General features: G+C 48.5%; 1 protein-coding gene across 2 annotated transcripts; it reads left to right on the top strand.

Annotated features, from left to right (window-relative positions):
- The first annotated feature begins 1,592 nt into the window (after positions 1-1,592).
- Positions 1,593-13,937, top strand: plat (plasminogen activator, tissue). 2 transcript variants are annotated; one of them, XM_084695269.1, is made up of 15 exons: positions 1,593-1,790; positions 6,316-6,399; positions 6,777-6,819; positions 7,064-7,198; positions 7,587-7,697; positions 8,849-9,023; positions 9,175-9,266; positions 9,521-9,695; positions 9,827-9,912; positions 10,359-10,427; positions 10,824-11,028; positions 11,191-11,333; positions 11,600-11,740; positions 12,158-12,306; positions 12,515-13,937. In XM_084695269.1, exons 2-15 carry the CDS (start codon positions 6,337-6,339, stop codon positions 12,674-12,676), a joined length of 1,749 nt encoding a protein of 582 aa, XP_084551395.1. In that variant the 5' UTR covers positions 1,593-1,790; positions 6,316-6,336; the 3' UTR covers positions 12,677-13,937. The 2 variants fall into 2 exon arrangements, with proteins under 2 accessions (XP_084551395.1, XP_084551396.1); XM_084695270.1 differs by lacking the exon at positions 1,593-1,790 and adding an exon at positions 1,932-2,853.
- Positions 13,938-15,584: the final 1,647 nt, after the last annotated feature.

Genomic DNA, 15,584 nt, shown 5'->3' on the forward strand with positions numbered 1-15,584 from the left:
TAGCAGACGATTTTATCCAAAGCGACATACGAGGGGGGGTGTTAAACCTGAGAACTTGAGTAACACCCATAATAACACCAGTGTGTCACAAGGCCTATAAGATGAATCCTTATTATTGCTCGTGTAACCCAGCTAATGCACACGTCTGTACTGTTTCATGTGCACTATATGAAGTGTGTTTTAAGTAAACATCCGCTGATGCATTCTAGAGTAACCCGGTTTGATTTAGTCACATATTAGGAGTGTGGGGAGATCAAATGTGACCCAAATGATTTCATTGGAATGGAAAACCCTTCATTCTGTGATGCTTGTATACTCTGTTTATTGCTGAGGGAAATGCCATGTTGACAATACATATGTGTTTTGCGTGTTCCTTGACGTGTGCGTGGTGTGTGACGAACCACTTAGCTTCTCGAGAGTTAAAGTGTTTGTAGTAGGACTTCCTGTTTACGCTTGACGAATATGGTGCAGTTTCATTTTCTCTGGTCCCAAAATAGGGTGTAATTTAAAAATAACTGATAAAGGTAATAGTGACAAGAGCAGAGCTTCATTTTTCCCCATACCACATAGTTTAAGTCCAACGTTTAAGACTTCTAGCAATGCCCTTCTAACAATGCTACCCTCTCCCTCTCGCACACTCTTTCTTGTTTTCGTCATCATTTTCCAGTTTGCTACGACAACAGGACTGGTGAACTGTGTGTGTATTGGAGCATATCCTCATCCAAACTTGGACTCCTCACTAATGCAACACAGATGGCGTTGACGAGTCAAGGCGTCAGCCGTCAATATGGTCCCCCACCCTTCCAAACCACTGAATTAGAACCCAACAGTTGAATTAGAATGGCTTAGCATTCTAATAGAACCTGGTGCCATTCTACTGGCTAAGTAGACTTCCTGAGGAAAGGGAAGGGTTTGGTAGAAGGGTTCTAAAGTCCTATAGGATCAACCCTGAAGCCAACCACTTCATTAAGTCCCTGCTCTCTTCCACCATGCTTTAGGCCTATAGGATGTATATTGAAGCGGCAGTTGGATGTGAAAGTGTTGTTTGGTAACTTGCCTCATCAGTTTTACATGATGAAACATGCCAGTTTTGCGGTTCTGGGACACAATCACTAACAGTTCTACCGGTTTGGCAATAAATTGTTATGGACATTTTGAGGTTACACACAATGTATTGATGCTGCATGTGAAAAGGCGTAGACACATCAAGAACAAAGACATAGTTAGGGTAGTCTTTTGTGATTCCGTACTGATAGGGAGGTTATCTGAAGAAGGCAGGCCGAAGGATTCACGACAACGGAAAGGAGTTTGATTCTTTGGTGTATTAGTCGAGTACCCGGATCAAACAATCAGTTCAAGACAAACTGATGGCATGAGTGAAACTCTGTCTCTCAGCCATGCTTAAATACATGAGTTGGATAGTACAGATATAGAATACACAGAATTGCTTGCTTAACGGGTCTTCAGTGGTCAGTAATATTGGGTCATTCAATATGACGTCAACGTGTCTTAAATCATAGTGACTATTGCATATTGAACCTTTTGACAATTTTGGCCGGATACCTGCCAGCGGGAGTAGGGACAGTCCCGAAACCGCCCACGCAGCATCATCATCCTGTGAGCCCTCCCGTCTCCTATTGCTCATTCCCAAACGCCCTCCCTCTTCCTCACACACTGGATAAAACGGCAAGAAGGCTGGCATCGAGAACACTATATTCCAAAAACACCAAGGACGCCTTCTAACGTGTGAGATACGGAGAAGAAGCAAACCGGTGCACGCACAATACTTGGTAAGACGCGGATTTTTAAACGGGGGTTTTCGTCGCCGTAGGCTACACTGCAATATCGAAGTGTTGTTTTTCCCCCAATTTTTTGTTGTTGCGGTATTGAGGTATAGCTGCTGTAGGTTATATTTTTCAATACGCATCAGGTGTGCAGTTGTGTGAAAGAATGTCTTTTTGCAAAAATCTTTACATGCACAGCCTTCTGACTAGGCGCGGTAGGCTACAGTAAGATATTTTTGTGGGAGACGTAATACCCCAGGTGAAAGAAGCAGGAGGAATTCACCTAGTAGCTTACATCTTACTCACTCTTTCAGTCGTCTACTTATCTTTCCCTTCCTTCTCTGCACCATCCTTCATTCTAACATTCTCTACCACTGTGTCACGGTCCAGCAGTCTTCTATTATCTAGCTAATATTCAGTCTGGAATGAGATCACATTCTGAGTCTTTGCAACTGTCAGTCAGGAATTTTAAGTAGCCAGTGTTCTTAGATAACTTCTTAGTCACAGATATAAATTTGTGTGTGTGTGGTGGGGATGACGACAGTGGGCAACCTTCATTTTGTGGTTCTGTGTTTGTCTTCAGAAAATGGCAATATCATGTTGCTGAGGGTTGGGTATGGGTCACTGAGTTCATTACTGTATCCATTGTCTGTGTGTGTGTGTGAGCGTTTCTGGTCAGTCAGGGGTAGCGTGGAGCTGTCATTGTTTGCTAGTTCAGGGGCCCCTTCAGTGCGTTAGTACTCAGCAGTATGACTCCTGGCTTGTCTGGTCCTAACTTCTATAACACTACTGCAACACTGTTTAAACTGTGCTGTAACCCTCCTACAACCCTGCTTTAACACTGCTCTAGCACTGTTGTACTGCTGTTGTAACACTGTTGTATCACACTGCCAGCCCAGCACTGCTATGCCAGCCGTAATCTGTCTTCCAGTCCTTCCCCTGTGCAGTTCTATGGTATTGGATGACTCAACCGTTCTCCAATCAAAGCCCTGACTACTCACCACCTCCCTGCTGACCTGTGGGGTTCTGCCCTCTCATCCATTGCCTTCCGTTCACCTCTCTCCGCGAGGTATCTACTTTCCGCTCTCTCTTCTGTGCGCTCTCTCCCTTTCTCTCCTCCTCTTTCATCTCTTCGTTGTTGATTTCGACTATCTTCCCCCCCCCCCCTCTTCTTCTGTTTGGAGCGTCTCTGCACCTGCAGGTCAGAGAGGGAGGCTTGTGGCCACAGACCCTCTCTGTTTTCTGGGAAGGCCGTGGAGCCAGAACAATCTGTGTGTGTGTGTGTGTGTGTGTGAGAGAGAGAGAGAACTGGTGTATGTGCATGTAGAAGTTTGTGTTGGTGTGTGTGAGATAATTTGTGTGTGTGTATGTGAGGGTGTGTGTTTGTGTGTGTGTGCATATGTGTATGTGTGAGAGAATGTTTGTGTGTGTAAATGTGTATGTGTGAGAGAATGTTTGTGTGTGTATATGTGTATGTGTGAGAGAATGTTTGTGTGTGTATATGTGCACATGCATGTGATGGAGGGAGTGGCAGTATTCAGTCTCACCAGTTCATCTACACACCACTGAAGGATAGGATGTGTCTGCTAAATGAAAGAAAGAAATTAAACTAGATCCCATCCCAGATCCTGTGGTTCTAAGGCAGGTCATGCTGATCCCAATTCTTGGCTTGTCATTGGTGGTTGTGATAGAGAGCGGGACACATATTTTCTTCTTCTGTGGTGGCTGTGATAAAGAGCGGGACACATATTTTCTTCTTCTGTGGTGGCTGTAATAAAGAGCGGGACACATATTTTCTTCTTCTGTGGTGGCTGTAATAGAGAGCGGGACACATATTTTCTTCTTCTGTGGTGGCTGTAATAGAGAGCGGGACACATATTTTCTTCTTCTGTGGTGGCTGTAATAGAGAGCGGGACACATATTTTCTTCTTCTGTGGTGGCTGTGGTAGAGAGCGGGACAGAACGTTTAGTCATTGGTAGGGGCTCTACTCATCTTCCCACCACAGACTGGGGGCTTGGGTCAGTGGGAGACTGAATGTATGTGTGTTTATTCAAGGTGGGGGGGGGGTGTCGTGTCAATGTCAACTAGCCATACAAGGTCGATTCTGACTCATAGTCTAGCAGGAGAAAAACTGCTATACCTCTCAGAACTGAGACCCACAGAGGCTTGTGGGAAGGTTCAGGCTTGAGTGTTTCAAGTCCACACAGCCCAGACTAAACCACTAATGAGCAGGGTGGAACAGACAAGTGCCATGCTAATCCTAACAAGGACATTCGTTTCACTCTCATTTTTACTGGAAAACCTAGACAGGCTTTTTTCAAGAACTGTACTTACATCTGATAAGCCTTTTGACTGTTTTACAGTTTGTGTGCATGTTTGCATGGGTGACTGTGCATGTTTTTACAATGCATGGAGAACAGTTGGTGCCTGAGACCAGCTGTGTGACAGACAACTGAGACCCCGGAGTTTGTGTGTGTGTGTGTGTGTGTGTGAGAGAGAGAGACACACAAAGAGAGAAAGATGAAGGACACACTGTAGAACGCACACTGACTAGCTGGTTTATCAGGAAACATATGTAGTGGTCTGACAGGGGGCGAGGGGAATGGGGGGCCGGGGGCCCGGATGGGGGGGGGGGCTTCTCAAAGGAAACAGAGAAAGCCGGACAGAGAGCATAAAGTAGAACAATGCAAAAAGTAGTTTCTAGTACTAGTCTGTCACCAAGTAGAAAGTCTTTGTTCCAGGAACCATGAACAGTTCTTTGTGTCTTGTGAGATTATTAGCTCTACATTCCTGTTGGTGTGTGCATGTGTGTGTGGTTGTGTGTGTGTGTTTGTGTGTAATGCCGAGTGTGTGCTTGTGTGTCTTTGTGCGGCTGCCAGCGAAGCAGTTTTACCTCATTCAGATATCCTAACACTAGTGCTGTTGTCTACTAGACCAATCACACACGCACTGAGTCACTCAACTGCCGACAGCTGTGTGTGTGGGCCTGTGGGCCGTAGTGCTGTGGGTGTGTATGGCTGTGTGTCAGTGTGCGCGTGTGCATGCACTCCCAGAATCACTTACATTGTCTCTGAAACCTTTCTCTCTTTCTCTCTTTCTCTTTCTGTGTTTATTTCTCATCTGTCTTCCCTCCTTCCGCACGCTCACCCGTTGGTTTCCCAGGCTGACTCAGTGTTGCTCACAGGAGACAGCGAAGCACCCTGGAGCTCTGCTTTGCGTCTGCTCTGGGTGGTTTGGATGTAGGTGTGTGTGTGTGTGTGTTTGGTGGGCAGGGGGTCAGAACCCAAACTTGTAGACAGTAAGCCACGTGGCGTTTTTCCCTACACTTTTCTCATCTCTCCCTCTTTCTCTCTCTCTCTCTCTCTCTCTCTCTCTCTCTCTCTCTCTCTCTCTCTCTCTCTCTCTCTCTCTCTCTCTCTCTCTCTCTCTCTCTCTCTCTCTCTCTCTCTCTCTCTTTTAATTGTCGTGAGTCATTCTGGTCTTCCGACATCTGCTCAGCTCCTTTTGCAGTGGAACGTCATCTGGAGCTGCAACAACACAGAGCGGCGGAACGTCCACCAAGGCTGCCGCCACCAAACGGTCCCCTTCTCACTCGTGTCCAGAGAGTGCTTTTGTGTTTGTGTGTGTGTGTTCCTAGAGAGTGTGTGCGTGTGTGTCTCCACATAGTGTGGGTGTCAGTTGTGTCCTGATTGGACTCAGGGAGGGAGGTTGGATGTTGATGGCCGTCATCCTGTTTACCTCAGGATGGGGGGGGGGTAAACAGACTCCACACAAATAGAAGAAGTGGAGGAGGGAGGGGGGGGGGGGGGGGGGGGGGGGGTGCAGGAGGACACACCCCTGCTACCCATGACAGAATAGAGACAGAACCAGGATCAGTGTCGTTTTCAAACCAAAACGTTTGCGATGGATGAGGCAAAAATGGCCTTTTCTTCTTTCGTGCGTGTCTTATCAAGCAGAAGGACGAAGGCTTCTCAGTGGAGACGATATGAGAGTCTCAGTTACGTAGGACGAACCTGCCCGACCATGTGCTGCTCTGTCCTCACCACACTGGAACACAGCTGGACTGTTACCGCGTCAACACCAACCACCAGCCAACATCAACACGACTCGGCAGACCCTTATCTGATTGGCAAAAACGCGGCTACAACTTTCTGTATAACAGGAAATCGCCACAACTTATAGGGACTTGAAAGTGACCTCGCGTTTCCCAAACACATGCTCCCAGTGCCTCACTGTCCTCCTCCCTGGCTAGGAGGGGGGAGGGAGGCAGGGTAGAGGGTTGAAGGAAGGGTGTCGCCCTCTGTCGTGTTGGAAAGCCAAGCCAAGTATGGATAACACAGAGCTGGTCTGTGTTGACATGGGAGACCATTGTTCATTTCCTGGTTGGCCCTCCTCACCCTCGAACGTCCGCTGAATGATATATGATTCTAGTTGGCCGTGTGTTAGGCACCGTCCCCATTAGCTTGATCTGATGAGTGAATTCTTATTCTACCACCTGTATGTCAACAGACTCTTCTTCATGTGTTACAGGAAGTCTGCGCGTTTCCAGCCATGTACAGAACATTGGGACTCTTCATATTCCTGTCAGCTCTCTGCTGCGCCCTAACGGACGAGGTAGGTACTGCAGCCACCTCACACCACAAGTTATACTCAGTGTTACTCTCACAGACTGCTACTGCAGTAACAGCACAGCACGTCCTCCATCCTGCTTCCTGTCTGTCTATCTGTCTGTCTGTGTTTGATAAAAGCTGGAAACTTCCATGCAAATCCACTCCCAACTACTGTGAGTGTGTGTTACCTTAGTGAGAGGGTCCTGTTCCCTGACATCTCCTCCTCTCCCCTGTTCTCTTCTCCTCCTCTCCTCCCTCTCCTCCCTCTCCTCCTCTCTTCCCTCTCGTCCTCTCCTCCCTCTCCTCCTCTCCTCCCTCACCTCCTCTCCTCCCTCTCCTCCTCTCCTCCCTCTCCTCCTCTCCTCCCTCTCCGTGTGGCAGGTTGAGCTCAGACGCAGCAAGAGGGGGACTCGATATTTCAGAGGTGAGTGAGACTGCACTGTTTCCCTGTCTCCCGTGTCCCGTCATGTGTCACTCCCCCTCACAAACCCATTTCTTTCTAGCTCTCCCTCTCCACCCCCCCCCCCACCTCTCTCTTTCTGTCATCAATCATTGTTGTTCCATCCCAAGTGAAGACGAGTGTTAGTATGTTTAAACGTGTGTCCTTGTCTTCATGTTGTTTCTGTCTCTCTCCATGTGTGTGTGTGTGTGTGTGTGCATCCTCTTAGCGAGGTGTGTGGATGGGGAGACGGCAGCCGTCCGTAACTATGGCGAGTCGTGGATGAGGTGGCGCGGACAGCGCGCCGAGTATTGTCGCTGTTCCACACGAGGACGAGAGCGCTGTCACTTTGTGCCCGTCACCAGTGAGTGGACACACACACACCTACACACGCACACAACCCTAACCCTCACACACACACATCAATCACAGGCACACACTCACACACTTAATAGAATGGCTGCTGTGTCGGCCTCTATGTTTTTCCTTTCCCAAGCCCTCACCCTTGTCTCCACTCATACCCTCCTCCACCTCTCCTCATTACCTGTTTCATTGTGATGGACAGAGTTCAGTCTGGTCTGGTCTGGTCTGGTCTAATCTACCCTGGTCTGGTCTCGCCTGCTCTAGTCTAGTGGATGGTTGAATCTCTAGGACACCCCCATAATGTTTAATGATTCCAACATATCTTTCTCTCTCTCTCGCTCTCTCTCTCTCTCTCTCTCTCTCTCTCTCTCTCTCTCTCTCTCCCCCAGGTTGCTATGTGTCTCGCTGCTATAACGGAGGTACTTGTAAGGAAGCGGTGTACTCCTCAGACTACCTGTGCCAGTGTCCTCCAGGCTTCATGGGCTCCCAGTGTGAGATCGGTAAGACCCCTCTCCATCCAACCATGCTACATCCAACCCTGTTACTGTCCATCCAACGCTGCTACGTCCAACCCTGCTACTGTTCATCCAACCCTGCAACATCCAACCCCATTACTGTTCATCCAACCCTGCTATGTCCAACCCTGTTACTGTCCATCCAACATTGCTACGTCCAACCCTGCTACTGTTCATCCAACCCTGCAACATCCAACCCCGTTACTGTTCATCCAACCCTGCTACATCCAACCCTGTCCAACACTACACCAAGCTGAATGAAACATAACCATCTCTCGCTGACTAGCTTGTTTGGGTTTTGAAAGCTGGTCGGCGCCGGGTGTCTCCCGCCGTCACCGCGGTCAGGGTGTGAAACCTTTGACCTCGGCGCTGACACGAACATCGGCTCATTCCCAGAACACTCACGCTCACTATGGACTGGCTTCACAGCCAAGAGGCCAGCCCTATCATGTGACTATGATTATCGTAATCAAAACCACATCTCTCACTCTCGCTTGCTCACTCTCTCTCTCGCTAAATTCTTTTTTTCTCTCTCTCGCTCTCTCACTCTCACTCTCACTCTCTCTCTCTCTCTCTCTCTTTCTCTCTCTCTCTCTCTCTGTCTCTCTCTTCCTTTCTTCCTCTCTCTGTCTCTCTCTTTCTTGCTCTCTCTCAATTCCTCTAACGCTTTTACTCTCTCCTGAACAATCCTGAACACCCTGACACATACGGATGATTGCGTAGATGCGGTACCATCAAACGCAGTCGTGTTAGCTGTGGCGCTCTTAGTCACCGCGATGTAGGAGCGTACAGCTGGAGGGCGTTAGAGATAGGAGGAAGGGTGTCAGACACCGTCACCTCAGATACACATGTCGGCTGCCATAGCGACCGTCATTCACTTGATCTGATGTCACTTTCCAAAGGTCATTTGCGAAATGGCGCGAATGGACATTTCACCCGCGCGGCGCACATCGCGATATGTGCATACATACACACATACTGGACTGTGTTGATATCAATGTCTACTTTTCATTTGAACTGAACTCTCCTCTCTCTCTCTCCGTCTCTTCCCTCTCTTCCTCCCTTCCCCTCTGTCTTTCTTTCTCTCCTCCTCTCCCCTCTCTCGTTCCCTGTCCCCCCCCTCCTCCCTTCCGTAGACACCAGTGAGAAGTGTGTGGTGGGCCAGGGTGGGGGTTACCGCGGCACCTGGAGAATAAGTCGCAGCGGCTCCGAGTGTATCAACTGGAACTCCACCTCTCTGCGGGGGAAGAAATTCACCGCCAGGAGGCCCGACGCTGCCAGCCTGGGCCTGGGGAACCACAACTTCTGCAGGTAGTACCCAGGCTGAACTGGACCTTCCATGCGCAGTGTCTTTAGGATTGGGCGTAACTGTAGTCCTGATGTGACTTTAAGCTCATCCCTCACCTCTCCCACCCATCCCTCTCTTCACCCCCCCCCCCTCCCCCTCTCCTCTCCACTGCAGGAACCCAGACAGTGACAGCAGCCCATGGTGTTATGTCTACAGAGGGATTGAGGTGTCATGGGAGTTGTGCTCTCTGCCCAAGTGTCCAGCAGGTAACCACGGGCAACACTCCGGTTCACTAGGAGCCATCTGGCTTCTCAGTATTAGAACATATGTTTTTATGTAGTAACACTTGGGACGGAAAATAAAGTTCTCTCTCTCTCTCTCTCTCTCTCTCTGTCTGTCTCTCTCTCTCTCTCTCTCTCTCTCTCTCTGTCTCTCTCTCTCTGTCTCTCTCTCTCTCTCTCTGTCTCTCTCTCTCTCTCTCTCTCTCTCTATCTCTCTATCTCTCTCTCTCTGTCTCCAGGCCCTAACCTGGAGTGTGTGCTGGGGTCGGGACAGTCCTACAGGGGGACCACAGCTGTCACTAAGGGGGGGTCTCAGTGTTTGTCCTGGGACTCCCCTATCGTGTCCCGCAAGATCTACACTGCGTGGAGGTCAGATGCCAGGACGCTGGGCCTGGGCAGTCACAACTTCTGCAGGTACACACACACACGATGCAACACACGACGCACCCACACAATATATTACACCCCCGCTCCACAAACACACACACACACAAAAGACACACTCGTCCTCTTTCCTGATCCCTTCTGATGACCCCCCCCCCCAGGAACCCTGACGGAGAGAGGGCCCCATGGTGTCACGTTTACAAAAACATGCAGCTCACCTGGGACGTGTGTGACATCACCAAATGCTGTGAGTTACAACCCCCCCCTTCCCCTACCCTGCCATGGTTTACAGGCCAACGGTTACTTCACTCTTCACTCTGGTTCCTGCTCAGGCCTTATCTACTTCCTCATTGTCACCTGGCTGACCAGGTGACACCCTTTGTGCTACCCATTTGAATGAGTCAAATCTCGAGAGCAAATAACAGCACTGTTGTCATCATTCTGATGTAACTGGTGTATTCCATGTAACCAGGAAACAGAGATACATGGACTCTTGCGCCCTGAGATATAGCATGGCAGTCTGAGGTAGTGTGAGGTCGATGTAGCATGGCAGTCTGAGGTAGCGTGAGGTCGATGTAGCATGGCAGTCTGAGGTAGCGTGAGGTCGATATAGCATGGCAGTCTGAGCTGGTCTGAGGGAGATGTGGTGTCGCTCTCTCTGATTACGGCTGTGTCTTTCATTCCTGTCTCTAGCCAGCAGACCCGGCCGCATCACGACGCTGGGTCCTAGAGCCCCCATCACCAACAACAACAATCCCAAAGGTACCACATCCACACGCCTTCATTGTCATCCTTCACTTCCTCATTGCTCTCTTCTTCCAGCACCTCCTCTTCCCCCTCGCCCCCCCTCCTCACCCCGTACTCCTCCTTCTCCTCCGTCAGCCCCACTTCCTCTTCCTGATCCTCCTTGTGGTCTGTCATGTCTCGATCCAGAACCCTCAGTATGTTGGACATCCCATAATACTGCGTCCATTGTTGACTTTCGTCTGTATTCTGTCTCACGCTCTCTTCTCCTCCTTCCTCACCTCCCTCTTTCTCTACTTCCCTCCCTCCATCTCTCTCTCCCCCTGTGCTCCTCCCTCTCTTCCCTCCTCCCTCTATCTCCCCCTTCCCCCTCTCTTTGCCTCTCCTCTCTCTCCTTCTTTCCCTCCCCTAAAGCAACCTGTGGCCAGCGGACAGACAACTCGTTGAACATGCCGGCGTTCCGTATCTACGGCGGCCAGGAGAGTGACATCACAGAGCAGCCGTGGCAGGCTGTCATCAACGTGTACAGCCCCCGAGGAATGATGCACCGCTTCCTGTGCGGGGCGGTCCTCATAGACAGCTGCTGGGTGCTGTCTGCCGCTCACTGCTTTGACGAGGAGTGAGTCTGAGTACACACATAAGACACACACACACATATGACATGCACACACACATGACATGCACACAGACACACACACACATAGGACATGCACACAGACACATACATACACACGCATACACACACACCACGGAAAGTAATGTGACATGATGTATCTTCTAGGTTCAAAGCAGAGAACTTACAGGTGGTTCTGGGTAGAACCTTCCGGAAGCAGAACTCGAGCAGTGAGCAGATCTTTGAGGTGGAGAAGTACTGGATTCACGAGAACTACATTAAGGACAATGAAAACTTCGACCATGACATCGGTTAGCCTTTTTTTTCTTTCTCTTTCAACCAAAAAAGTCATTACTTTATTATTTAAACACAAATACAATCAGACTGTGTGTGTTTTATGAACGAAATAATCCTAACACTTTCTCAAAATAATCTCTCCCTTTCTGCCTTTCTCCTCCTTTCTCCTCGCTCATCCCCCTTCCCTGTATTTTCTCTCCCTCTCTCTCCTGCCCCCTCTCTTTCTCCTCCCCCTTTCCCTCTCTTCCTCCCTCCCTACCTCTCTCTCTCTCTATCTCAGTCCTGATGAAGCTGAAGAGTGACATCGGTCTGTGTGCGGTGACGTCCCCTGAGGTCACACCTGCCTGCCTGCCCGACCCCAACCTGGCTCTGCCCGACTGGACCGAGTGTGAGATCTCAGGCTACGGGAGGAAGCAGGAGTGTAAGGGAACTCTCTCTCTCTCCCACTGTCTCCTCTTTCCTCTCTCTCTCTCTCTCTCTCTCTCTCGCTCTCGCTCTCTCTCTCTCTCTCTCTCTCTCTCCCACTATCTCTCTCCTCTTTCCTCTCTCTCTCTCTCTCTCTCTCTCTCTCTCTCTCGCTCTCTCTCTCTCTCTCTCTCTCTCTCTCTCTCTCTCCCACTGTCTCTCTCCTCTTTCCTCTCTCTCTCTTTCCTCTCTTTTTCTCTCTCTCTCTCCCTTTCTCGAGGCTATAGGTTGCATCACAACAATGCCTCTCTTTACCCTAAATATGTCCCTCCCATCCCATAATGCTCCGGTCCTCCCCTCCATGGACTTGTCCTCACACTGTCCTCCTCTCTTCTTCTCTCCCTCTCTTCTTCTCTCTTCTTCTCTGCCTCAGTTGATCATGAGTACTCGGAGCGGGTGAAGCGAGGCCGTGTGCGCCTGTGGCCCCAGGATCGCTGCGTGCCCGACGTGTTGTCAGGGCGACTGGTCACCGCCAACATGCTGTGTGCCGGGGACACCCGCGGCCTGGACGATGCCTGCAAGGTGAGCGGGGGCTTTAGCTCAGCGGGCTAAGCCGCTAATACAATAAGTCACACTGGGGGGAGTGAGAAGGAATGGGAAGGAATTCATTCATAAGGCTGCTCGACACGCTGAAAATGACAAATGATAATGATATTATCCAGGGTTCTCTTACAAAGGGTCAATGTGGGAACAATTGATTTACCCTCTCTCCCCCCCGCCCCTCCTCCAGGGTGACTCTGGTGGACCCCTGGTGTGTCCTAAGGACGGCAGGATGACCCTGATGGGGTTGATCAGCTGGGGGGACGGATGTGGGAAGAAGGACGTCCCCGGCGTCTACACGCGTGTCACACGCTACACAAACTGGATCAAGAGCAAGATGCAGGCCAACTGAGAAGCACACGCACACAACACACACACACACACACAGACCAACACGTAGACATACAAACACACAGACACACACATAGACGCACCAACGCAGACGTGCCCAAGCTAACACACGGACAGACTGAGAGTTTGAAGTCACAGAGGCACATCCCGAACTGCCTCCACACCCCTTCGTCGGGGGTGTCCTGTATAGATGTTCTCAGGGCCTCGGTAACCTGTGGCGTGGTGCTGAAGAGCAGAGCCCTGCGCGCTCAGCTCTCAATCCTGATCAGGACCTCCTCAAGCTCCGCCTTCTTCAGAAAAGTGTCCCTTCGGCCACAGTGACATCCCTGTATTCTGAGGATAGGTCCTTTGGAGCAGGATACTAGTATTCCTCTCCACACATACAGTTGAAGCCACTCTGCATCAATAATCAGTACATTAAACGTTGTGTTTCAAAACCAGGTGAATACTAGGAAGCTGTCTTTGGCACTGTGTATTTTGGAAACCCTCCCTCGCACCAAACCAATACACAGTGGTACTAGAACAAGTACTAGAGCTTGCGTTTACCAGAACCAGGACACAGTGGTACCAGAACACTAACTTCCCTGACCCTCTGCTGGATCAGAGTCAACAACAGTCTGAAGCTTCCCTCCCTCCACCCTCAACCAGCCCTCCTCTCCTGCAGGTGGAAATTACCCTGTGGCGTCAGTCAAAGCTATCAGCCTATCAAAGCATTCTTTCAAATCACATAGGGAATAGGGAAGAGAGAGAAAGAGAGAGAGGCAGACAGACAGACATGGAAGGAGGGGCTTTGGAATCTGGCTCTTGTCCTTACAAACTGTACTTCATGGCGTGTTTGGGTTGAGCCCGGCAAAACATGTAAAAAATAACAAGGAACACTTTTTACTATATTGTTTTTATATGAAAAATGACGGGGGCGTGTTTGTCGCAATAAAACAATCGGTCGTTGATTGCTAAGCACTTAGTAGACTACACTCCGGAAAAAAAACTATTTTTCTTGCCTGTTTGTCTTTGAGTGATTATATCACGTGACCTCTCATTGACATACTCATGGGGCACTTTTTTTTGTTTTTTGTTTTATTTGTTGTGTTAAGTTAATATTTATGTAATTCATGTATTTTTGCAGTCTTATAGCGACTTTATTGTATAGCAGTGTACGGAGGTTTTGAAATAGTTCGAATGTTTGTAATTAATTTTGTACTTTATCATAACGTTTTCCACTGAATACAGCAAATTTTTAATAAACAATGGTTTGAAATAAACGTGTTTCCTTATTATACTAAATATTAAAATGTCAAAGACGATTGGGTGACCCAGAGGCTACATATAGAAGGGCGCTATCCTGCCTAGCCTGCAAGTCGGACGGTATGCAAATCGTCAGGGGACGAGAAGGGGATAGAGCGTGGATCTAGTGGCTGCTATCTGATAACTACCCAGTGCAGTTAAGGCCACTGTGTTCCTGTCTGCTGCATGTCTTTTAGCATTTGGGACCAGGAACAAAAGAAGATCTTCATGAGATGAGTTAAGGAAGCATCGCAATTATGGTAAGGCACATTTCTAAAAATGATCTCACCTATTACCTGTTTGTTGCGCACATCAAGGAAATGTGAAAGAAGTTCCTAACGTTTCACGGATCCTAAAGGGAAGTACCTGTATTAGTTGAGTAAAATAAGTAGACATTTTAATCAACGACATAGGCCAGGCTACTTTATTCTGTCTTAAAAAACAACGAGACACCAGTAGATGACAATGATTAAACTTGTTACTTCATGCAGTATCTGATACGTAGCCTAAGACCCATCCTCGACAACTGTTAACCGTTTACCGTCTTTTACAGACTATTAATTCTGGTGTCATGCAGGGGCGTAGACACTTTTTACTATAGGGCACCTGCTCCAGTATAAATCTGCTATTCCCCAGTAAAATCTAAAGTGTGAGTTTTAACAATTTACTTTATTTGTCAGTGGATTAATTTAGATTGATAATCCTGGAAAAAAAAATAAACGCAGTATCCCAATCAACGCTTGTATAAGTGTTGAACCGAAAACACAAACCGATGCATGCAGATGCAATGCATGTGCGTTCTTCTGAGCTTGCCAAATACCCACTGCGGCACGTACACAGAAGTCCAGGTGTTAGAATGGTCAGAATTCAGAATTGAGGTAGTCTAAGAAAACATGACAAAACTGAAGATTTTGTGTTTCAGTTTTTTTAATTATATGCCTACCGATCATCTTATTTTGACTGAAACATAAAAACAGTATTACATGAAGCTCAAAAAAACATTAGGCTATTTGCGCTCAAATGAATGCGAAAACAATTTGCGCACTGGCATAGGCCTATTGATGTCCCTGCCAAAGATAATATTAAACATGCGTCCCTGAACTGTTGTATGGGTTAAGCGAGGGGAGTTTCTATAGCCTAGTAGTGCATTGTGCGCAGCAAGTTTGAAAGAAAACAAGGGATATGAATAGGGGCCTGTGCCCCAGTAGAGTTTATGTCTAACAACGCCTCTGGTGTCATGGTCGGTTATGCTTGTCAAGTCAACAGTTATGCTTAATATCAGTCAGCCTACTACGCCACTTCTTACAAGCATAACGTGTCACCTGGGGCCTGTTCCATAAACCAAGTTTAACGGTAAATTCTTATGGAACAGGCCCCAGGTGCGTAGAAAGTTTTTGGTACTTGTTGAGATTCTCGGGTGGTTTACGTAACACCTTAACTCCGAGAATAAGGGTCTCGATGTCTTAACCCGGGACCTTAACCCGGGTTTGATGTCAGCCAGATCTCTGACGCTGCCTATGGCCCTCGTTGTAATCATGCTTCTGTGATCAAACGGCATACCCGATTAGTGAATAAATAAACGTTTCATCGCATTTCAAAGCACACTAGTTATTTATACTTATATT

Source organism: Hypomesus nipponensis, chromosome 28 (genome assembly GCF_054491055.1).
Source record: "Hypomesus nipponensis isolate SF chromosome 28, ASM5449105v1, whole genome shotgun sequence".
Taxonomy (NCBI): Eukaryota; Metazoa; Chordata; class Actinopteri; order Osmeriformes; family Osmeridae; genus Hypomesus; species Hypomesus nipponensis.